Source organism: Cherax quadricarinatus, chromosome 5 (assembly GCF_038502225.1).
Source record: "Cherax quadricarinatus isolate ZL_2023a chromosome 5, ASM3850222v1, whole genome shotgun sequence".
NCBI lineage: Eukaryota > Metazoa > Arthropoda > Malacostraca > Decapoda > Parastacidae > Cherax > Cherax quadricarinatus.
The window spans coordinates 73,834,258-73,859,096 of record NC_091296.1 but is presented as its reverse complement, the minus strand read 5'-3'; the positions used below and the strand labels follow the sequence as shown (position 1 = coordinate 73,859,096).

General features: G+C 38.6%; 1 protein-coding gene across 2 annotated transcripts in view; it reads right to left on the bottom strand.

Annotated features, from left to right (window-relative positions):
• AGBE (1,4-alpha-glucan-branching enzyme) overlaps positions 1 to 24,839 on the bottom strand; it is a 67,392-nt gene that overhangs the window by 9,101 nt on the left and 33,452 nt on the right. For both annotated transcript variants that reach the window (XM_070104243.1, XM_070104249.1), the window contains 7 exons: positions 22,057 to 22,128; positions 16,135 to 16,306; positions 12,870 to 13,079; positions 8,084 to 8,255; positions 7,567 to 7,751; positions 3,617 to 3,724; positions 2,311 to 2,451 (listed from right to left, as the gene is read on the bottom strand). In XM_070104243.1, the coding sequence (XP_069960344.1) occupies positions 2,311 to 2,451; positions 3,617 to 3,724; positions 7,567 to 7,751; positions 8,084 to 8,255; positions 12,870 to 13,079; positions 16,135 to 16,306; positions 22,057 to 22,128 (1,060 nt within the window). The remainder of the gene's footprint in view (positions 1 to 2,310; positions 2,452 to 3,616; positions 3,725 to 7,566; positions 7,752 to 8,083; positions 8,256 to 12,869; positions 13,080 to 16,134; positions 16,307 to 22,056; positions 22,129 to 24,839) is intronic.

The window sequence follows — 24,839 nt, the reverse complement described above, 5'->3', positions numbered from 1 at the left end:
TGACAAATCATTTGTTCGCTAGGCTTTCTTAACTTGTTTAACTCACTCCAAAATTTTTTCTTATTTTCATTAAAATTTCTTGACAGTACCTCTCCCACTATCAATCCACTCTCCTTTTGCACTCCCTCACCACTCTCATCACCTTTCTTTTACTCTCCATATACTCTGCTCTTCTTATAACACTTCTGCTTTGTAAAAACCTCTCATAAGCTACCTTTTTCTTTTATCACACCCTTTACTTCATCATTCCACCAATCACTCCTCTTTCCTCCTGCGCCCACCCTCCTATAACCACAAACTAATGCCCTACATTCTAATACTGCATTTTTAAAACTATTCCAACCCTCTTCAACCCCCCACTACTCATACCTGCACCAGCCCACCTTTCTGCCAATAGTTGCTTATATTTCACCCAAAATTCCTCCTCCCTTAGTTTATACACTTTCACCTCCCTCTTACTTCTTGTTGCCATTTTCCTCTTATCCCATCTACCTCTTACTCTAACTGTAGCTACAACTAGATAATGATCCGATATATCAGCTGCCCCTCTATAAACGTGCACATCCTGGAGCCTACCCATCAACCTTTTATCCACCAATACATAATCTAACAAACTACTTTCATTATGTGCTACATCATACCTTGTATATTTATTTATCCTCTTTTTCATAAAATATGTATTACTTATTACCAAACCTCTTTCTACACATAGCTCAATTAAAGGCTCCCCATTTTCATTTACCCCTGGCACCCCAAATTTACCTACTACTCCCTCCACAACAATTTTACCCACTTTAGCATTAAAATCCCCAACCACAAGTACTCTCTCACTTGGTTCAAAACTCCCCACGCATTCACTCAACATTTCCCAAAATCTCTCTCTCTCCTCTACACTTCTCTCTTCCCCAGGTGCATATACGCTTACTATAACCCACTTCCCACATCCAACCTTTATTTTACTCCACATAATCCTTGAATTAATACATTTATAGTCCCTCTTTTCCTGCCATAGCTTATCCTTCAACATTATTGCTACTCCTTCAGCTCTAACTATTAGAAACCCCTGACCTAATCCCATTTATTCCTCTCCACTGAAACTCACCCACCCCCTTCAGCTTTGTTTCACTTAAAGCCAGGACATCCAGCTTCTTCTCATTCATAACATCCACAACCATCTCTTTCTTATCATTCGCACAACATCCACACACATTCAAACTTCCCACTTTGACAATTTTCTTATTATTCTTTTTAGTAATTATTACAGGAAAAGGGGTTACTAGCCCATTGTTCCCGGCATTTTAGTTGACTTTTACAACACGCATGGCTTATGGAGGAAAGATTCTTATTCCATTTCCCCATGGATATAAAAGGAAAAGTAATTAGAACAAGAACTAAGATAAAATCAAAGAAAACTCAGATGAGTGTGTATAAATAAACGTGTACATGTATGTTTAGTGTGACCTAAGTGTAAGTAGAAGCAGCAAGACGTACCTGTAATCTTGCATATTTATGAGACTGACAAAAGACACAAGCAATCCTACCATCATGTAATACAATTACAGGCTTTCGTTTTACACTCACTTGGCAGAACAGTAGTACCTCCCTGGGTGGTTGCTGTCTACCAACCTACTACCTACATTTATATGCATTTGTAAATGAAAAAAAATGGCATTCTGCCTTCCGGCGATGTCTGCTTTCCGGCGACAGCCTGGAACCTAACTCGCCATATAGGTGGGGCCCTACTGTACCTTGGTTTCATTTACCTTGGTTTCATTTACCTTGGTTTCATTTACCTTGGTTTCATTTACCTTGGCTTCATTTACCTTGGTTTCATTTACCTTGGCTTCATTTACCTTGGTTACCTTTCTGCTTCTTATCCAAGTAACTGCATATTCCTCTTACTGCCTACAGTGTTGCTCCATTGTATGAATCAAATTCACTTGCAACCTATAAATTATTGACATAAAAGCTTCACTTTATGAAGGTGTTTAGAACATGAGGTATGATAAATGGCACACAATCACTTACTGGGTAATAGTAATAAAAATTGCAAATAAAGCAAATTTTTTTTTTAAATATTTAAATAGAAATGATCTTATTCAAACAAGTTTATGGTTTCAGCAGTCATACATTCACTCATCCACACAGCTGGTAAATGATCACTAGACACCCAAAATGACCCACCAATAGGCAGGGCTGATGGCTAGGTATAGTACACCCAAATTCTGGACAATAGGTTTACTGTATTGGTGTAAAGCATGGGTTTTGAATGTTGCAATTTGGAGGAAGTTGGATTTCTTGATTACTTACCATAAGGCAACGTGGTCGATTGTTGAAAGGTTCCTCTTTAGTGAAGAAATCAGTGCTATGATCAATAAGCTTGTGGCCACCAAACTCTTCAGAATCAGAATCTAAAACTATCTTGTATTTACCACTAGCACCTACACCAATCTGTTAAAATAAAAATAATGACAAAAATAAATCTGTAGAGGCTTATGAACAAGAAATTCCAGTTATTTACATTTTTTTTTAACACAACGGCCATTTCCCACAGAGGTAGGGTGACCCAAAAAGAAAGAAAAACCCAAAAAAGAAAGCAAATCCCAAAAAGAAAGAACTTTCATCATCATTCAACACTTTCACCATCACTCATACATAATCAGTGTACAGTGGACCCCCGCTTAACGATCACCTCCAAATGCGACCAATTATGTAAGTGTATTTATGTAAGTGCGTTTGTACGTGTATGTTTGGGGGTCTGAAATGGACTAATCTACTTCACAATATTCCTTATGGGAAAAAATTCGGTCAGTACTGGCACCTGAACATACTACTGGAATTAAAAAAGTTCGTTAACCGGGGGTCCACTGTATTTGCAGAGGTGCTCAGCTATGACAGTTTAGATGTCCCTCCAAACTGCCAATATCCCAAACCCCTATTTACATCTATAGTTTTTTTTTTTTTTCCAACAAGTTGGCCGTCTCCCACAGAGGCAGGGTGACCCAAAAAGAAAAAAAATCCCCAAAAAGAAAATACTTTCATCATCATTCAACACTTTCATCTCACTCACACAATCACTGTTTTTGCAGACGTGCCCAGAATACAACAGTTGAGAAGTATATATGTATAAAAATACACAATATATCTCTCCAAACTGCCAATATCATATCTATACTTATCTAAATGAAATATGAAACAATTCTTACCTAGAGAATATGCCATCTAAAGTAAAGCCCTAGCTTCAAAGTTTTGAAGCCTGACTTTTATTTTTTTGCCTGGTTCTTATATTAGTTATATCAGTAAGTTTGTTCTGGTATACACAAATACAGTTATATAGATTATCATACATAGCAGCATATGTGTAGAGAACCTAGGATAACCCGAAAAAGTCAAAGTGACTTATGTCCATTGGGGTCCTATCTGCTACATCACTTCTGCTCTCACACTAACCTTAAGTCCTAAAACAAGGCAAACAAAAGTAATTATCATGTATTTGTTGTAGGATATAATTAGTTAACTTTTCACTAGATGAGGAAAGGCAGTATCTATCTTCTATCATAATGTACCATAAGAAAACAGAGAAAATGAATGGAATACAAACTGTAAAATAACTCACCTTGTAATCACTATAGCTCTTATTGGGGTGGAAATTGAAGACAAAAACACAGCCTGCACGTTCAAACACAATCACTTTATCCCCTTGATGTTTTGTGCTTGTGTATCCCTGACATGAAAAAAAAGTATAAGCTGTAGTATTTATCGGGTTACTCTCTTGAGAAACTTTTTTTTTTTTTTTTTTTTTAACAAGTCAGCCGTCTCGCACCGAGGCAGGGTGACCCAAAAAGAAAGAAAATCCCCAAAAAGAAAATACTTTCATCATTATTCAACACTTTCACCTCACTCACACATAATCACTGTTTTTGCAGAGGTGCTCAGAATACAACAGTTTAGAAGCATATATGTATAAAGATACACGATATATCCCTCCAAACTGCTAATATCCTGAACCCCTCCTTTAGAGTGCAGGCACTGTACTTCCCATTTCCAGGTCTCAAGTCCGGCTATATAAAAATAACCGGTTTCCCTGAATCCCTTCACTAAATATTACCCTGCTCACACTCCAATAAATCGTCAGGTCCCAAATACCATTCGTCTTGAGAAACATTCTTAAAAAATATATAAAACCAATTTTAACAGTATCTGTTATTTAATGCAGCTTTCTATGTAAAATCTATGATACTGTACTAAAGGCTCTATAAAAACTAATCATTGCACCCTCAAAATGTTAAATTTATTAAGTAGTAGCTTAACATATTCAATCACATACTCTTATAGTGTCTTAATAATACTGATTACTTTTATTCTACTGGAACTTATTTAATTTCCTAATTCATCACTCCTAATAAATTAAAACTTTCAAAATACTCAGGTGTAAACACATCTGAACTTGGAGAGACAACTGTTACTAATTCCTGATACTTTCAAATCTTTATAAAGTGATGACATCAATTATTCTCAAAGCTACCATTCAAGGTACTGTTCTTTCAATTGATGATACTAGCACTCTCATCCTTTACAGTTACTTCATAACTTCTTGTTTTTGAAAATGCCAGTACAGTACAGTTGACCTTTGAACAATACAGGTTTAAACTGCGCAGGTCCTCTTATACATGGATTTTTTTCAATAAATAATACTGGAAATTTTTTTGAAGATTTGCGACTGAAAAAATTAAGAAAAAGTTAGGTGTTACAAATGCATAGAATATATGTAAATACTAGTCACCTCTATGGGTGAGTGGAACAGAATTCTTTCTCTATAAGCCATGCCTCTCGTAGGAGGCGACTGAAATGCCAGGAGCAAGGGGCTAGTAACCCCCTTCTCCTATGTACATTACTAAATTTAAAAAGAGAAACTTTTGTTTTTCTTTTTAGGTCACCCTGCCTCGGTGGGATACGGCCAGTTCATTGAAAACAAAAAACTAGTTTATCATTTACTAGCATAAAGTATACACAAATCTATTATAAAAAGTTAAAATTTATCAAAACTTACACACACAAACAATTAGAAATTGTACATGTATCATTTACAGTTGAGAAAAATGTAAACAAACGTAAAGATGCAATATTCAATCGTAAATACAGCCTCTTCTCACTTAACATAACATATAAACATGCAATGTTTATATGCTATTGAGTGGAGAGTAAACATTACCTTTTCTCTGATTCAGCGTTAGAGAAAACTGTGAATCTGGCATCTCGCCCAGTAACCGCTTGTCATATGCGTTTGTTTACAGTTCTCGGCTGAATTATTCATTACTTCTCCCTTTGTTTATGATGACATCTCAAGGTAGTTGTTAGAAATGATTAAACTTAGTGGACATGGTAATGATATGGCGGTGTAGTGTAGCCCAGGGATGCTACATACGTGTACTGTACCTACATCTACCACTACCTACACTGACTTCCTACAAATAAATACTACTCGCCTCTCTCCCTACATTAAGACTACAAATATTTTAAGGTAAGTATGTGTATGTGTATAGCCCAGGGGGGCTACATACGTGTACTGTACCTACATCTACCACTACCTACACTGACTTCCTACAAATAAATACTACTCGCCTCTCTCCCTACATTAAGACTACAAATATTTTAAGGTAAGTAATGAGTGTATTCACTGTTTTCTGTATGTAAAACTATAGTTAATCTTTAAAAAATGTATTTTTTGTTAATATTTTTGGATGTCTGAAACAGATTAATTGGATTTACATTAATTCTTATGGGAAATATTTTTTCAGTTTTCGGCCTTTTTGGGTTTAGGCCAACCTTCTGGAACGGATTACAGCCAATAACTGAGGGTCCACCGTATATTCACTCATTGTATGCTACACAAAAACCACACAAGCACTGACAGGTGGACATTTTTGCCTACCTTAGTCACATACTACTGTTTATAAATGTATACATAGTATTTATAGGTCCCAGTAAAGTTTTGGATATGCAGGAGTATATAATAAGTTTACTTGAAGCATGACAGTGCAGCAGTGGTGGCATTTGATGAGTGTGCACTGCCTTGGCTTTATCTGTTTTCACTGTTACACACAAACATGTCTGTCTGTCTGTCTAGCTCTCTGTTTATCTCTGTCTCTGCTTATCTGTCTTTCTGTCTCTGTCTCAGAGAAAGCCACTCGTGAACCAACAGGTACTACACACGACACGGTTGTCATGTCTGATTCCTGAACAAGTGAAAATAGTGAAAATATGTATTACTTGCCAGTCATGCTTACTATGCATTATATCTGCAAGCACAGTATAGCACTAGACCCTAGGAAATTTACACCATATATAATTGTATTTACTAGGTAGTAGGTTGATAGACAGCAACCGCCCAGGGAGGTACTGCCGTCCTGCCAAATGAGTGTAAAACGAAAGCCTGTAATCGTTTTACATGATGGTAGGATTGCTGGTGTCCTTTTTTCTGTCTCATAAACATGCAAGATTTCAGGTACGTCTTGCTACTTCTACTTACACTTAGGTCACACTACACATACATGTACAAGCATATATATACACACACCCCTTTGAGTTTTCTTTTATTTTCTTTCTAGTTCTTGTTCTTGTTTATTTCCTCTTACCTCCATGGGGAAGTGGAACAGAATTCTTCCTCCGTAAGCCATGCGTGTTGTAAGAGGTGACTAAAATGCCGGGAGCAAGGGGCTAGTAACCCATTCTCCTGTATATATTACTAAATGTAAAAGGAGAAACTTTCGTTTTTCCTTTTGGGCCACCCTGCCTCGGTGGGATACGGCCGGTGTGTTGAAAGAAGAAGAAGAAAAGGAGAAACTTTCGTTTTTCCTTTTGGGCCACCCCACCTCGGTGAGATACGGCCGGTGTGTTGAAAGAAAGATAATTGTATTTGTGTGTACCTGTAAGACAGAGACAGAGACACAGATATACATATACAGACAGACAGAGATAAAGACAGCCAAGGTCAATCGGCCAACCAACCAACCATGTTGTTTACACAAACCCAAGCTTACTTCCTAACCACAGACACTAACTTCCCCACTACCCACACTGTCTTCCCCACCAACTATGCTGTCTAACCCACCACCCACATGCAAATAAGTCATTTTGACTTTTTTAGTGGAAGGTTGATAATGGTGTGGGTGTTCATCACTATTTCTGGTATCCTGGTCATTACTTTCTGTCACAAACTCCTCAAAACCATTAGATTCGTCTTCACTGACACATCAATCTGTGTTAGAACTATCACTTGGGAAGAGCCCCAATTCGCCAGAGTGAAGTATTCCTTACCTTGGCTTGGTGACCAAGGCGCACCGAATTACCACTCCCACAATGCAATGTGGGTGCCCCAATTTTTTTCGTACTGCGCACACTCACCACACAGACCCATTCTCTCACATGTAGGCCTATCAGCTTTCTCCCGCTCAATATGAAGGTGCTAGAATTTTAGCATATAAGTACAGAACCAACCCTGGCTGTTAAGCCGCACAAGTAAGGGACTGACCCTGAAAGGGTTAACTATTATTCCACAACACTTACTGGATCAGCATGGAGCCAGCCGTACTTGTCCTCAAGTTTGTTCATTGCAGCGTCAAAATTATTCAGGTACTGGTATTTGAGCAGATCGTTATCCACCACATTCCATTGTCTCCGTGCATAATGATAACTCTCATTATTTCCAACTCTAGGGAAGTCTAGCCATTCTGGGTGGCCAAATTCATTGCCTGAAATTTTTTTGAAAATAAAAGTCATGGAGGCAGTGGAGATGTCATCTCTAAGGGCAATGTGTAGTGTAAATATTAAGGAGAAAATTAGTAATTTGGAAATTAGGAGGTGGTGGTGGTGCAGAGTTACTAAAAGTATTATGCAGAGAGCTGAGGAGTTGTTGAAGTGGTCTGGACATTTAGAGGATGGAGAAAAACAGGATGACTCGGAGGGAATATAAATCTTGTGTATTATTTTTCATATTAGAGAGCAACTAAGCCAGAACCTCTAACCTGATTTTTAAAAGGGAACAACACTTGAAAGGCTGAGAAAAACTTGAAATAATATCTACCCATAAAATTGAGATAGCCTTCGCCACCAAGACCATGAGTGATGAGCCGGATCATTTTATGAAGGGCAATTCCTCGGTCTATAATCAGAGATGGAGGAGACATCTTGGACATGTTGGTATACATCTCTTTATCCATAAGCCAGAATGCTATTGTTTTGTCCCCTACAAGAGCCTGAAACAAGACATTTTTATGATATATTTGAATAACACAAAGGTAATGTTTATGCTGAATGAATTTTCACCGCAATGTAATTTTTGGAAACTCATAAAAAACTATACATCATGCCTAATTTTTTTTTAACACGTCGGCCGTCTCTCACCAATGCAGGGTGGCCTGAAAAAGAAAAACTTTCATCATCATTCACTCTATCACTGTCTTGCCAGAGGCACACTCACATTACAGTTAAAAAACTGCAACATTAGCACCCCTCCTTCAGAGTGCAGGCACTGTACTTCTCATCTCCAGGACTCAATTCCGGCCTGCCGGTTTCCATGAATCCCTTCATAAATGTTACCTTGCTCACACTTCAACAGCACGTCAAGTCCTTAAAACCATTTGTCTCCATTTGCTCCTATCTAACACACTCACTCATGCTTGCTGGAAGGTCAAGCCCCTTGCACATAAAACCTCCTTTACCCCCTCCCTCCAACCTTTCCTAGGCCAACCCCTACCCCACCTTCCCTCCACTACAGATTTATACACTCTCGAAGTCATTCTAATTTGTTCCAACCTCTCTACACATCCAAACCACTTCAACAACCCCTCCTCAGCCCTCTGGATAATAGTTTTGGTAATTCTGCACCTCCTCTTAACTTCCAAATTGCAAATTCTCTACATTATATTCACACCACACATAGCCCTCAGACACGACATCTCCACTGCCTCCAGCCTTCTTCTTGTTGCAACATTCACCACCCATGTTTCACACTCATATAAGAGCATCGGTATAACTATACTCTCATACATTAACCTCTTTGCTTCCATGGACAAAGTTCTTTGTCTCCACAGACTCCTAAATGCACCACTCATCTTTTTTCCCTCATCAGTTCTATGATTCACCTCATCTTTCATAGACCCATCTGCTGACACATCCATTCCTAAATACCTGAATACATTCACCTCCTTTATACTCTCTCCCTCCAGTCTGATATCTAATCTTTTGTCATCTAATTTTTTTTATCTTCATCACTTTACTCTTTCCTATATTCACTTTCAATTTTTTTTCTTTTTCATACCCTATAAAACTCATCCACCAACCTCCGCAACTTCTCGTCAGAATCTCCCAAAAGCATAGTGTCATCAGCAAAAAGCAACTGTGACAACTCCCACTTTGTGTTAGATTCTTTATCTTTTAGCCCCACACCTCTTGCCAACACCTGAGGATTCACTTCTCTTACAACCCCACCTATAAATATATTGAACAACCATGGTGACATCACACATCCCTGTCTAAGGCCTACTTTTACTGGGAAAGAATCTCCCTCCCTCCTACATACTCGAACCTGAGCCTCACTATCCTCATAAAAACTCTTCACTGCTTTCAGTAACCTACCGGACTTGAGTCCTGGAGATGGGAAGTACAGTGCCTGCACTCTGAAGGAGGGGTGTTAATGTTGCAGTTTAAAAACTGTAGTGTAAAGCACCCTTCTGGCAAGACAGTGATGGAGTGAATGATGGTGAAAGTTTTTCTTTTTCGGGCCACCCTGCCTTGGTGGGAATCGGCCGGTGTGATAATAAAAAAAAAAAAACCTCCTATTCCATACATCTGAAACATCTGCCACACTGCCCCCTATCCACCCTCTCATACACCTTTTCCAAATCCATAAATGCCACAAAAACCTCTTTACCCTTATACAAATACAATGGACCCCCGCTTAACGATCACCTCCCAATGCGACCAATTATGTAAGTGTATTTATGTAAGTGCGTTTGTACGTGTATGTTTGGGGGTCTGAAATGGACTAATCTACTTCACAATATTCCTTATGGGAACAAATTCGGTCAGTACTGGCACCTGAACATACTTCTGGAATGAAAAAATATCGTTAACCGGGGTTCCACTGTACTGTTCACCTACATGTTTCACTGTAAACACTTGGTCTACACACCCCCTACCTTTCCTAAAGCCTCCTTGTTCATCTGTTATCCTACTCTCCGTCTTACTCTTAATTATTTCAGTAATAACTACCATACACTTTACTAGGTATACTCTAATTTTTACACTCACTTTTGTCCCCTTTGCCTTTATGCAGAGGAACTATGCATGCTCTCTGCCAATCCCTAGGTACCTTAGCTTCTTCCATACATTTATTAAATAAAAGCACCAACCACTCCAAAACTATATTCCCACCTGCTTTTAACATTTCTAGCTTTATCCCATCAATCCCAGCTGTCTTACCTCCTTTCATTCTACCCACTGCCTCACAAACTCCCCCCTCCCTCACCTCACAACTGGCTCTTCCTCACTCCTACAAGATGTTATTCCTCCTTGCCCTGTACACGAAATCACAGCTTCAATATCTTCATCAACATTTAACAATTCCTCAAAATATTCCCTCCATCTTCCCAATACTTCAAACTCTAACTCTCCATTTAATAACTCTCCTCTTATTTTTATCTATCAAATCCATTCATTCCCTAGGCTTCCTCATCTTATTAATCTCACTCCAAAACTTTTTCTTATTTTCAACAAAATTTTTTGAAAACATCTCACCCACTCTCATATTTGCTCTCTTTTTACATTGCTTCACCACTCTCTTAACCACTCTTTATCTCTCCATATACTCCTCCCTCCTTGCATCACTTCTACTTTGCAAAAACCTCTCATATGCTAACTTTCTCCCTTACTACCCTCTTTACATCATCATTCCACCAATCGCTCATCTTCCCTTCCGCACCCACTAACACTACATTCTTACACCTACCCCATACATCTTCAACCCAACTGCCTATACTCTCACTAGCTCATCTATCCTCCAATAGTTGTTTATGTCTTACCTTAACTGCCTCCTCCTCTAGTTTATAAACCTTTACCTCTCTCCTACTTGCTGCTTCTATTTTCCTTGTATCCCATCTACCTTTTACTCTCACTGTAGCTACAACTAAAAAGTGATCTAATATATCTGTGGCCCGTTTATAAACATGAACATCCTGAAGTCTACTCAAGAGTTTTTTTTATCTACCAATACGTAGTCCAAGTCATTACGCCCTACATCATATCTTGTATACTTATTTATCCTCTTTTTCTTAAATGTATAATCTAACCTATAATCTAACCCCTTTTTATACAAAGTTCAATCAAAGGGCTCCCATTATCATTTACACCTGGCACCCCAAACTTACCCACCACACCCTCTCTAAATCATCTTCTTTCAACAAACCAGCCATATCCCACCAAGGCAGGGTGGCCCAAAAAGAAAAACAAAAGTTTCTCTTTTTAAATTTAGTAATTTATACAGGAGAAGGGGTTACTAGCCCCTTGCTCCCGGCATTTTAGTCACCTCTTACAACACGCATGGCTTACGGAGGAAGAATTCTGTTCCACTTCCCCTTGGAGAGAAGAGGAAATAAACAAGAACTAGAAAGAAAGTAGAAGAAAACCCAGAGGGGTGTGTATATATATGCTTGTACATGTATGTGTAGTGTGACCAAAGTGTAAGTAGAAGTAGCAAGATGTACCTGAAATCTTGTATGTTTACAAGACAGACAAAAGACACCAGCAATCCTACCATCATGTAAAACAATTACAGGCTTTCGTTTTACACTCACTTGGCAGGATGGTAGTACCTCCCTGGGTGGTTGCTGTCTACCAACCTACTACCTACACCCTCTTTAAATCTTTCTCCTAATTTAGCATTTAGGTTCCCTACTACAATTACTCTCTCACTTGATTCAAAAGTTCCTATACACTTACTTAATCTCTTTCTCTCTCTTCCCCCTCTACACTCCTCTCTTCTCCAGGTGCCTACACACTTATTATGACCCACTTTTTGCATCCAACCCTTATTTTAATCCACATAATCCTTGAATTTATACATTTATATTCCCTCTTCTCCTTCCATAACTGATCCTTCAACATTATTGCTACCCTTTCCTTAGCTCTAATTCTCTCAGATACTCCTGACTTTCTTTTGCTTAAAGCCAGGACATCCAACTTTTTTTCATTCATAACATTAGCAATCATCTCTTTATCATCTGCACTACATCCAGGTACATTCAAGCATCCCAGTTTTATAAAGGTTTTCTTCTTCTCTTTTTTAGTATTTTCTACAGGAGAAGGGGTTACTAGCCCATTGCTCCCGGCATTTTAGTTGCCTCATACAACACGCATGGCTTGCAGAGGAAAGATTCTTTTAGTAACCTACTACTATATATCTATTCCATACACTGACATCTGCCATGCTGCTCTCCTATCCACCCTATCCCATGCCTTTTCTAAATCCACAAATGCAACAAACAGTTCCCTACCCTTATCTAGTATTGCTCACTAATATTCTTCAATGTAAGAACATCCCTTACCATTCCTAAAATCTTTGTTGCTCAACCATCCTTTTTCTGTCTTACCATCAACTCTTATTGATAATTCTATCATATGCTTTTGTACATTGCCTAAGAATGTATAAAACAATGGCCACATTTTCCCCAATGTCAAAATTCATACAGTATGCTACATTTGGCAATAAACTTTCTTAAAAAGGCTAAAATACTATTAAAAGTTATTTCCACTTAAGCAGTAGAGAACTTTACTTTCAGACTGGTTAAATTGCACAGCGAAAAGGAACTAACCTGATCATGTGACTCTGCGTATGCAATAGTTTTTTCCAAGTAGCGCCGATTCTCCAGCGTGTTGCAAATACTTCCCATATCCCAGTCATCATCGGCTTTTTCTTTAAGAAGTTTGATCCAGTGATCAGGGATTGCCATTCCCAACCGATAATCAAAGCCAGTACCACCTTCTTCAACTGGCCGACACAAGGCTGGCATTCCAGACACATCCTGGTAAGAAAAGTAGACTTTTTTCCTGTGTTTTTCTAATATGTGAGCCTTAGTCTTTAATTTATTGATTACCTAATACATATGTAAAATTTACACAGCTTTGGAACCCAATGGTTATTCAATGTTTTTAACCAAAAAATTAACATTATATTTAAAACTACAGTGGAACCTAGGTTTTTGTTTGCCCCAGTTTTCATCGAATTTTTGCTAAAATATTGTTCCAGTTTTCGTTCATCACCTTGGTTTTCATCCACCGTACCGAATGTGTCCGTCTGCCAGTGCTCACACAAAGCTTCCCACGCACACATTCTGAGTCAGTCTGGTTTTGTTTCTGGTAGTGATGGTGGTAGAGGGTGGTAGTGATGGTGGTAGAGGGTGGTAGTGATGGTGGTAGAGGGTGGTAGTGATGGTGGTAGAGATGGTGGTAGAGTGGTAGTGATGGTGGTAGAGGGTGGTGGTGGTGGTGGTAGAGGGTGGTAGTGATGGTGGTAGAGGGTGGTAGTGATGGTGGTAGAGGGTGGTAGTGATGGTGGTAGAGGGTGGTAGTGATGGTGGTAGAGATAACCCCTCCTCCCTCTCCCCTCCTCGCCGTCTTCCATACGCCAACAAGTCTTCAATAAAGGTAAAAGTGATTTAAATGTTCATTTATCCATTTCATTAGTGCTTTATATTTATTTCTCATTGTTTTCTGTATGCAAAACTATATAGTTATTGTCTTTAAAATGTATTTTTTTTTTGTCAATATTTTTGGGTGTCTGGAACAGATTAATTGGATATGCATTATTTCTTATGGGATATATTGCTTCAGTTTTCGTCGAATTCGATTTTTGTCAGACTCTCTGGAACGAATTAAAAATGAAAACCGAGGCTCCACTGTACTCTGCATAAATAAAATTGTAAAAATAAATAAGCAGATGCTGCAAGTATAAGGAATAGGTGGTAAGTTACTAAATGCTGTAAAGAGTTTTTATGATGACAGTGAGGCTCAGGTTAGGGTGTGTAGAAGAGAGGGAGAATACTTCCTGGTAAAAGTAGTCTTAGACAGGGATGTGTAATGTCACCATGGTTGTTTAATATATTTATAGATGGGGTTGTAAAAGAAGTAAATGCTAGGGTGTTCGGGAGAGGGGTGGGATTAAATTATGGGGAATCAAATACAAAATGGGAGGTGACACAGTTACTTTTTGCTGATGATACTGTGCTTATGGGTGATTCTAAAGAAAAATTGCAGAGGTTAGTGGACGAATTTGGGAGTGTGTATAAAGGTAGAAAGTTGAAAGTGAACATAGAAAAGAGTAACGTGATGAGAGTATCAAATGATTTAGATAAAGAAAAACAGGATATCAAATTGGGGAGGAGGAGTAAGGAAGAAGTGAATGCTTTCAGATATTTGGGAGTTGACGTATCAGCGGATGGATTTGTGAAAGATGAGGTTAATCATAGAATTGATGAGGGAAAAAAGGCGAGTGGTGCGTTGAGGTATATGTGGAGACAAAGAATGTTATCTATGGAGGCAAAGAAGGGAATGTATGAAAGTATAGTAGTACCAACACTCTTATATGGGTGTGAAGCTTAGGTTGTAAATGATGCAGCGAGGAGGCGGTTGGAGGCAGTGGAGATGTCCTGTCTAAGGGCAATGTGTGGTGTAAATATTATACAGAAAATTCGGAGTGTGGAAATTAGGAGAAGGTGTGGAGTTAATAAAAGTATTAGTCAGAGGGGTGAAGAGGGGTTGCTGAGGTGGTTTGGTCATTTAGAGAGAATGCATCAAAGTAGAATGACATGGAGAGCATATAAATCTGTAGGGGAAGGAAGGCGGGGTAGGGGTCGTCCTCGAAAGGGTTGGAGGGAGTGGATAAAGGTTTTGTGGGCTAGGGGCTTGGACTTCCAGCAAGCGTGCGTGAGCGTGTTAGATAGGAGTGAATGGAGACGAATGGTATTAGGGACCTGACGAGCTGTTGGAGTGTGAACTGGGTAATATTTAGTGAAGGGATTCGGGGAAACTGATTATTTTTATATAGCCGGACATGAGTCCTCGAAACGGGAAGTACAATGCCTGCACTTTAAAGGAGGGGTTCAAGATATTGGCAGTTTGGAGGGATATGTTGTGTATCTTTATACGTATATGCTTCTAAGCTGTTGTATTCTGAGCACCTCTGCAAAAACAGTGATTATGTGTGAGTGAAGTGAAAGTGTTGAATGATGATGAAAGTATTTTCTTTTTGGCGATTTTCTTTCTTTTTGGGTCACCCTGCCTCTGTGGGAGACGGCTGACTTGTTAAAAAAAAAAAAGTATAATAATACACACAATAATAATACACTACATAATAATAATTATAATAATAGCCGGCTTCAAAAGGCCGTCATCAGATGGCAGTGTTTACCACAACAAAGAGGGAGCGGTTGTGGCCTCCTCCACCTGCTACATAATGACACATTTTATTCATTCTAGAGTATATATCAAGTTTCTGTGTTATTTATATTGTTTATCATGTCATAATAGATGAACTGTGATAGATAAATAAGCCGTAGAGTTGATGACAGCGAAATATTCAATGAGTATTTTGCCTTGTCTCCAGACAAACTCGTCGGCCACAGACGCCGCCACATATGTAATGACATATTTTATTCATTCTAGAGTACATATCAGGTTTCTATGTTATATTGTTTATTATGTCATATTAGATGAAGTGTGATAGATAAATAAGCCTCGAGTTGACATTACGGAAATTATTGAAGTACAGAATTCCACTGGAACGGATTAATTGCATTTCAATTAATTTAAATGAGGAAAATCGAGTCTGCAAACAAGCAAATCCAGTTGCAAGCAAGGTCACACAACGGATTTAACTCACAAGTAGAGGTTCCACTGTATGGGCAAAATCTGTTGTATAAATTGTACTTTTAACTCATTTAATTTCAATGTTTATCGAAATATAGCTGCATGTAATTAGGGCAAACAGTAGAGTGCCAAAACGTTTTTTTTTTTTTTGTGTTGCTTGTTAACATCAATCCGATCTGATATAAAATATAGTGATCTACAATTTTCACATACCTCAGCAATGGTGATGACTTCAGGGTGAAGCTGATGAAGCATGTGATTGGCTAGCATGAGGTAAACAAGTGCCTCTGTGTCCACGTTCAGTCCAAAATACTCGTCATAATGGCCACTGAAACCTTCTCCAATACCATGCGAGTGGTACAGCATGGAAGTCACACCATCAAATCTATTGTCAAGGTATCAAGTTTATTGCATACATATGTCTCAATACTGGGTAAAATCATGAAGTTAATATAATGCTGATTACACAATTACTGCCAATAAAATTCTATAGCTACTGCTATTTTGCATTTTATTTTATAAAGCTAATTTAGAATTAGTATTCTGGTTTTTGTACATACAAGCCATCTCCCAAGTGCATGTCAGGGAACTCGAACACCAATAGCATTTCAGTGATTGGGGGATCAATATCCAGTGGGCAAATGTGAATGTGACAGACTGGAGAGAGTGGAAGAAAAAAGGGTGGATTTTACAGTTGAAGCACTGTTGGAATGTGAGCAAGATAATGTTTTTGAAGGGATCAAGGAGAAACCAATTACCCGGACTCAAGTCCTGGATGTGGGAAGTGTAATACCTACACTCTGAACAAGGGTTATTAGAGGGTTATTTGAAATGTGTTATCTGTGCACATGATGCCATGTTCCACCTGTCAGAACTACACCTTCCAATACTTCTTCCTACCTACTGTGATAAATAGTATTGGAAATAAAAACTAACTGGGTGCTCCAAAGTAAGAGGGCAATGTGTGGTGTGAATTTGCAGAGAATTCGTAGTTTGGAAGTTAGGAGGAGGTGCGGGATTACCACTGTTGTCCAGAGGGCTGAAGGGTTGTTGAGGTGGTTCGGACATGTAGAGAGAATGGAGCGAAACAGAATGACTTCAAGAGTGTATCAGTCTGTAGTGGAAGGAAGGCGGGGTAGGGGTCTAGGAAGGGTTGGAGGGAGGGGGTAAAGGAGGTTTTGTGTTTGGACTTCCAGCAGGCATGCTTGAGCGTGTTTGATAGGAGTGAATGGAGACAAATGGTTTTTAATACTTGATGGAGTGTTAACTATATATATAGTAAATGTTTATATAGGTAGTAGGTTGGTAAACAGCAGCTGCCCAGGGAGGTACTACCGTCCTGCCAACTGAGTGTAAAACGAAAGCCTGTATTTGTTTTACATGATGGCAGGATTTCTGGTGTCTTTTTTGTCTCATAAACAAGCAAGATTTCAGGTATGTCGTGTTGCTACTTCTTACACTTAGGTCACACTACACATACATGTACAAGCATATATATACACACCCCTCTGGGTTTTCTTCTATTTTCTTTCTAGTTCTTGTTCTTGTTTATCTCTTATCTCCATGGGGAAGTAGAACAGAATTCTTCCTCCGTAAGCCATGCGTGTTGTGAGAGGCGACTAAAATGCCGGGAGTAAGGGGCTAGTAACCCCTTCTTCTGTACAAATTACTAAATTTAAAAAGAAAAACTTTTTTCTTTTTGGGCCACCCTGCCTTGGTGGGATATGGCCGGCTTGTTGAAAAAAAAAAAAACACAGTAAGTGTTTAGTAATCTAATTTGTAACATTCTTTTAAACTACTTTGCACATCAGGTGATAGAGAGGAAAGGAAGAAATAAATTTTTTTGATTTGTCCCAAGAATTAAATTTCTGCCCTCATTTACTCACCTATATTTAACAGTTAAAATATCCTTTTCTCTAATACCCCAACCTCCTTATCCAGTATGTCCACTTTCACTTTCACCATTTAAGGGTTAACAGTTAAGTTTATTTGCTGCCTTGGATTTCTTACATTTTCTTTCTGAAAAACAGTTTCTTCTCAGAACAAGAACTGATAATGCCTCACCCATAATCTCAATTGCTCCTCTTCTGCAATCATTTAATGCTCTTTCTAACCTTTTCTCTTACCCACATACCATGCCTTCATCATATTTGGTATTTTTGCCTACTATATTATTTAATCACTGTTTCAGGGTCCTCTTCAGTGAAAAAGTCTAACTTTACGTCAGTCAAGTCAGTCAGTAATTCAGTAAGTCAATCAGTAAGCCAATCAGTAAGTCAATTACACACACTCATATTTACCTCATTCTTATGTGCACAAAGTTATGCTTCATTACGGCCACCGGTTATCTTGTCTAATATCTTTATTTTCTTCGTTAATTCTAAGACTTAACCCATAAACAGTCCAAACATATATATACGTTCTTACCGCTAGTGCCCCAAACGTATATAAACGTTTTATTTTCCTGCCTTCAAATATGGCACGATTGGCCTGAGATGCCTTGTCAGCATAGAATGGGTCATAACACTCAGTGTGCACTGTATTAAAAAAACCTGGAACCACTTAGTACCTTGTGGGAGCACCAGTTCAAATGAGCACCAGCTAGAGCAAACAGCACGACAAACACCTGAGATACACTGATTTCATGTAGTATTAACTCTCCCATTTTAAGAGGAAAGTGATGTTGACCCCGAGTTTAGTGGCTTTGAGGTGGATGTGGCCATAAGTGGTTGAGGAAATATCAAAAAACCTCGATAATAACCCATGTGCAACAGTTGTGCAATACCCTTTCAGAATGCCTTATAACCTATGCCCTAAGTAAAGAGAAACAATTCTGGAACGTAATACTTATTCAGCAGGCCGGCTGCGTGGCTGGCCGGCTGCGTACCTGGCAGGCTGCGTGGCTGGCCGGCTGTGTGGCTGGCTGGCTGCGTGGCGGCCTCGCTCCGTTTGTTTGTCTGTGTGTATGTCTATCTCTGTCTGTCTCTCTGTCTTTGTCTATCTTTATCTTTGTCTCTGTCTATCTTTGCCTCTTTCTGTCTCACAGGTACACATAAATAGAAGCATACATAGTGTAAATTACCTAGGATAACCCAAAAAATCCAGACAAAGTGCTATACTCTGCTCGAAGATACGAGTAAACGTGATGATGCAGTCTTGTGGCTCTCTTTGAGACAAAGAGCTAGACAGATAGACAGACATGTTTGTGTACCAGTGAAAACAAGCGAGGGCCGATGCTCATCAAATGTCACCTCTAATCTTATCTTATCAAGTCTTATCACCTCACCCTCGTGTATGCTCATCAAATGTCAGCTCTTATCTAATGTTATCTCATCTTATGTCACTGTCAGGGGTGGACTGAGGCTTGTTTTTCATGCTTCAAGGGAACTCATTACAGTGGACCCCCGGTTAACGATATTTTTTCACTCCAGAAGTATGTTCAGGTGCCAGTACTGACCGAATTTGTTCCCATAAGAAATATTGTGAAGTAGATTAGTCCATTTCAGACCCCCAAACATACACGTACAAATGCACTTACATAAATACACTTACATAATTGGTCACATTCGGAGGTAATCGTTATGCTGGGGTCCACTGTATTATGTATTATTATTATTATTATTATTTTCTTATTATTATTATTATTATTATTATTATTATTATTATTATTATAATATACTTCCACATATCCAAAACATTGCTGGGACCTATAAATACTTTGTATATATTCCAAGGCAATAGTAAATGGCCGAAGCAGGTATAAATGTCTACCCGTTAGTGTGTTTGTGACAATTTGAATACAATTTCAGTACCTAATACTAATGTCAGAATAAAGATTGTTTATGAAATAACAAGAACTACTATAAATTGTAATTATCAGAACATAAAAATTATATAAAATAATATGAAAAATAGAAAAAAGGTACATCGGCAACACTTCTGCAAGCGGCAGGACTCGATGTTGCTGTCACATGAGCCTCTAGTGCTAACTTCTCGGCCTCATATCTCTAAGTTTTTTTTTCTTTTTTTTCAACAAATTGGCCGTCTCCCAACAAGGCAGGGTAGCCCGAAAAGAAAAACGAAAGTTTCTCTTTCTAAATTTAGTAATTTATACAAGAGAAGGGGTTACTGGCCCCTTGCCCCCGGCATTTTAGTCGCCTCTTACAACACGCATGGCTTACGGAGGAAGAATTCTGGTTCACTTCCCCATGGAGATAAGAGGAAATAAACATGAACTAGAAAGAAAATAGAAGAAAACCCAGAGGGGTGTGTATATATATATGTACATGTATGTGTAGTGTGACCTAAGTGTAAGCAGAAGTAGCAAGACATACCCGAAATCTTGCATGTTTATGAGACAGAAAAAAGACACCAGCAATCCTACCATCTTGTAAAACAATTACAAGTTTCAGTTTTACACTCAGTTGGCAGGACGGTAGTACCTCCCTGGGCAGTTGCTGTCTACCAACCTACTACCTAGGATCTCTGTAAGTACTGACCATAATTTTTTTTTATCCTATAACACTTAGAAAAATGTACTCTTATTTTCATTAAAAAAAAAAAAAAAAGAATTTTTTATTTTTCAAAATATTCGGGGCACTGAGGTAGTGAACGTATATATATGTTTGGACCGTTTACGGGTTAAATGCTTATACCTTTTCTTGCAACTTTCAGCAACACTTGTATGTCTACTGGGTGCCATGATTGCTTGACAGATGTAAGATATGGCAATTAAAATAGGTAGGTCTTAGACAGGGATGTGTAATGTCACCATGGTTGTTTAATATATTTATAGATGGGGTTGTAAAAGAAGTAAATGCTAGGGTGTGGGGAGAGGTGGGATTAAATTATGGGGAATTAAATACAAAATGGGAAGTGACAGTTACTTTTTGCTGATGATACTGTGCTCATGGGAGATTCTAAAGAAGAATTGCAAAGGTTAGTGGACGAATTTGGGTGTGTGTGTAAAAGCAGAAAGCTGAAAGTGAACATAGAAAAGAGTGAAGTGATGAGAGTATCAAATGATTTAGATAAAGAAAAATTGGATATCAAATTGGGGAGGAGGAGTATGGAAGAAGTGAATGTTTTCAGATATTTGGGAGTTGATGTGTCAGCGGATGGATTTATGAAGGATGAGGTTAATCATAGAATTGATGAAGGAAAAAAGGCGAGTGGTGCATTGAGGTATATGTGGAGGCAAAAAATGTTATCTATGGAGGCAAAGAAGGGAATGTATGAAAGTATAGTAGCACCAACACTCTTATATGGGTGTGAAGCTTGGGTTGTGAATGCTGCAGTGAGAAGGCGGTTGGAGGCAGTGGAGATGTCCTGTCTAAGGGCAATGTGTGGTGTAAATATTATGCAGAAAATTCGGAGTGTGGAAATTAGGAGAAGGTGTGGAGTTAATAAAAGTATTAGTCAGAGGGCTGAAGAGGGTTTGTTGAGGTGGTTTGGTCATTTCGAGAGAATGGATCAAAGTAGAATGACATGGAGAGTGCATAAATCTATAGGAGAAGGAAGGCGGGGTAGGGGTCGTCCTCAAAAATGTTGGAGGGAGGGGGTAAAGGAGGTGTTGTGGGCGAGGGGTTTGGACTTCCAGCAAGTGTGCATGAGAGTGTTAGATAGGAGTGAATGGAGACAAATAGTATTTGGGACCTGACAAGCTGTTGGAGTGTGAGCAGGGTAATATTTAGTGAAGGGATTCAGGGAAACTGGTTATTTTATATAACCGGACTTGAGTCCTGGAAATGGGAAGTACAATGCCTGCACCCTGAAGAAGGGGTTCGGGATATTGGCAGTTTGGAGAGATATATTGTCTATTTTTATACGTATATACTTCTAAACTGTTGTATTCTGGGCACCTCTGCAAAAACAGTGATTATATGCGAGTGAGGTGAAAGTGTTGAATGATGATGAAAGTATTTTCTTTTTGGGGTTTTTCTTTCTTTTTGGGTCACCCTGCCTCAGGTGTGAGACGGCCGACTTTTTTTTCCCCTTCTACAAACTGAACCGTGTTAAGTTAATTTCACGAAGTGTTGTATAAAATTGTGCAGCAATTCTCCAATTGTGCTATAACCAAATTGTGGCAAATAAACCTGTGTTAAATGACAGTCTACTGTATTATACATACTGTACCTGAAACCATCAAATCTGTATTCTTCAAGATACCATCGCAGGTTTGACAGCAGGAAACGCAACACCTCCCAACTGAAAGAATTTAAATAAAAAACTTTATTAGGCAAGAATTTAATGTATACCGCTAGAAATATTTCTGACTGAAGAATGTCACTATATCGTAGTACATGAGCTTTTGATAAGAAAAGTCAATATATATACATGTAGTTACTTTTGGAAAACAAAAATTCTAAATATTTGTTAAAGTCTAGTTTTAGTTCTTGATTCACTTTTTGCAAAAGAATATAAAGCTAGGCTGAAAACAAAGTACATACAGACTAATATAGATTTTTAGATATATGTAATATATACTCAAGTGATCTGTAACTACAGTAATTTAAAAATCAGTATGACATGCATTATTTTCTAAAACTACTGCATTTAATAAACTATATATATGAGTATATACCATCTTTTAGGAGTGAAGAAGAGCAGAATGTAAGTGTGGTGGAGGTACGCGAGGCATTACGTAGAATGAAAGGGGGTAAAGCAGCTGGAACTGATGGGATCATGACAGAAATGTTAAAAGCAGGGGGGGATATAGTGTTGGAGTGGTTGGTACTTTTGTTTAATAAATGTATGAAAGAGGGGAAGGTACCTAGGGATTGGCGGAGAGCATGTATAGTCCCTTTATATAAAGGGAAAGGGGACAAAAGAGATTGTAAAAATTATAGAGGAATAAGTTTACTGAGTATACCAGGAAAAGTATACGAAGGGTTATAATTGAAAGAATTAGAGGTAAGACAGAATGTAGGATTGTGGATGAGCAGGGAGGCTTCAGAGTGGGTAGGGGATGTGTAGATCAAGTGTTTACATTGAAGCATATATGTGAACAGTATTTAGATAAAGGTAGGGAAGTTTTTATTGCATTTATGGATTTAGAAAAGACATATGATAGAGTTGATAGATGTTGAATGATCAGTTATGGAAGGAGAAAAGAGAATATGAATGTGTAAATGCAAGAATTATGTGGATTAAAGTAAAGGTTGGATGCGAGAAGTGGGTCATAGTAAGCGTGTATGCACCTGGAGAAGAGAGGAATGCAGAGAGAGAGAGAGATTTTGGGAGATGTTAAGTGAATGTATAGGAGCCTTTGAACCAAGTGAGAGAGTAATTGTGGTAGGGGACCTGAATGCTAAAGTAGGAGAAACTTTTAGAGAGGGTGTGGTAGGTAAGTTTGGGGTGCCAGGTGTAAATGATAATGGGAGCCCTTTGATTGAACTTCGTATAGAAAGGGGTTTAGTTATAGGTAATACATATTTTAAGAAAAAGAGGATAAATAAGTATACAAGATATGATGTAGGGCAAAATGATAGTAGTTTGTTGGATTATGTATTGGTAGATAAAAGACTGTTGAGTAGACTTCAGGATGTACATGTTTATAGAGGGGCCACAGATATATCGGATCACTTTCTAGTTGTAGCTACACCGAGAGTAAAAGGTAGATGGGATACAAGGAGAATAGAAGCATCAGGGAAGAGAGAGGTGAAGGTTTATAAAATAAAAGAGGAGGCAGTTAGGGAAAGATATAAACAGCTATTGGAGGATAGATGGGCTAATGAGAGCATAGACAATGGGGTCGAAGAGGTATGGGGTAGGTTTAAAAATGTAGTGTTAGAGTGTTCAGCAGAAGTTTGTGGTTACAGGAAAGTGGGTGCAGAAGGGAAGATGAGCGATTGGTGGAATGATGATGTAAAGAGAGTAGTAAGGGAGAAAAAGTTAGCATATGAGAAGTTTTTACAAAGTAGAAGTGATGCAAGGAGGGAAGAGTATATGGAGAAAAAGAGAGAGGTTAAGAGAGTGGTGAAGCAATGTAAAAAGAGAGCAAATGAGAGAGTGGGTGAGATGTTATCAACAAATTTTGTTGAAAATAAGAAAAAGTTTTGGAGTCAGATTAACAAGTTAAGGAAGCCTAGAGAACAAATGGATTTGTCAGTTAAAAATAGGAGAGGAGAGTTATTAAATGGAGAGTTAGAGGTATTGAGAAGATGGAGGGAATATTTTGAGGAATTGTTAAATGTTGATGAAGATAGGGAAGCTGTGATTTCGTGTATAGGGCAAGGAGGAATAACATCTTGTAGGAGTGAGGAAGAGCCAGTTGTGAGTGTGGGGGAAGTTCGTGAGGCAGTAGGTAAAATGAAAGGGGGTAAGGCAGCCGGGATTGATGGGATAAAGATAGAAATGTTAAAAGCAGGTGGGGATATTGTTTTGGAGTGGTTGGTGCAATTATTTAATAAATGTATGGAAGAGGGTAAGGTACCTAGGGATTGGCAGAGAGCATGCATAGTTCCTTTGTATAAAGGCAAAGGGGACAAAAGAGTGCAAAAATTATAGGGGGATAAGTCTGTTGAGTATACCTGGTAAAGTGTATGGTAGAGTTATTATTGAAAGAATTAAAAGCAAGACGGATAATAGGACAGCAGATGAACAAGGAGGCTTTAGGAAAGGTAGGGGGTGTGTGGACCAGGTCTTTACAGTGAAACATATAAGTGAACAGTATTTAGATAAGGCTAAAGAGGTCTTTGTGGCATTTATGGATTTGGAAAAGGCGTATGACAGGGTGGATAGGGGGGCAATGTGGCAGATGTTGCAGGTGTATGGTGTAGGTAGGTAGGTTACTGAAAGCAGTGAGGAGTTTTTACGAGGATAGTGAGGCTCAAGTTAGAGTACATAGGAAAGAGGGAAATTGTTTCCCAGTAAAAGTAGGCCTTAGACAAGGATGTGTGATGTCACCGTGGTTGTTT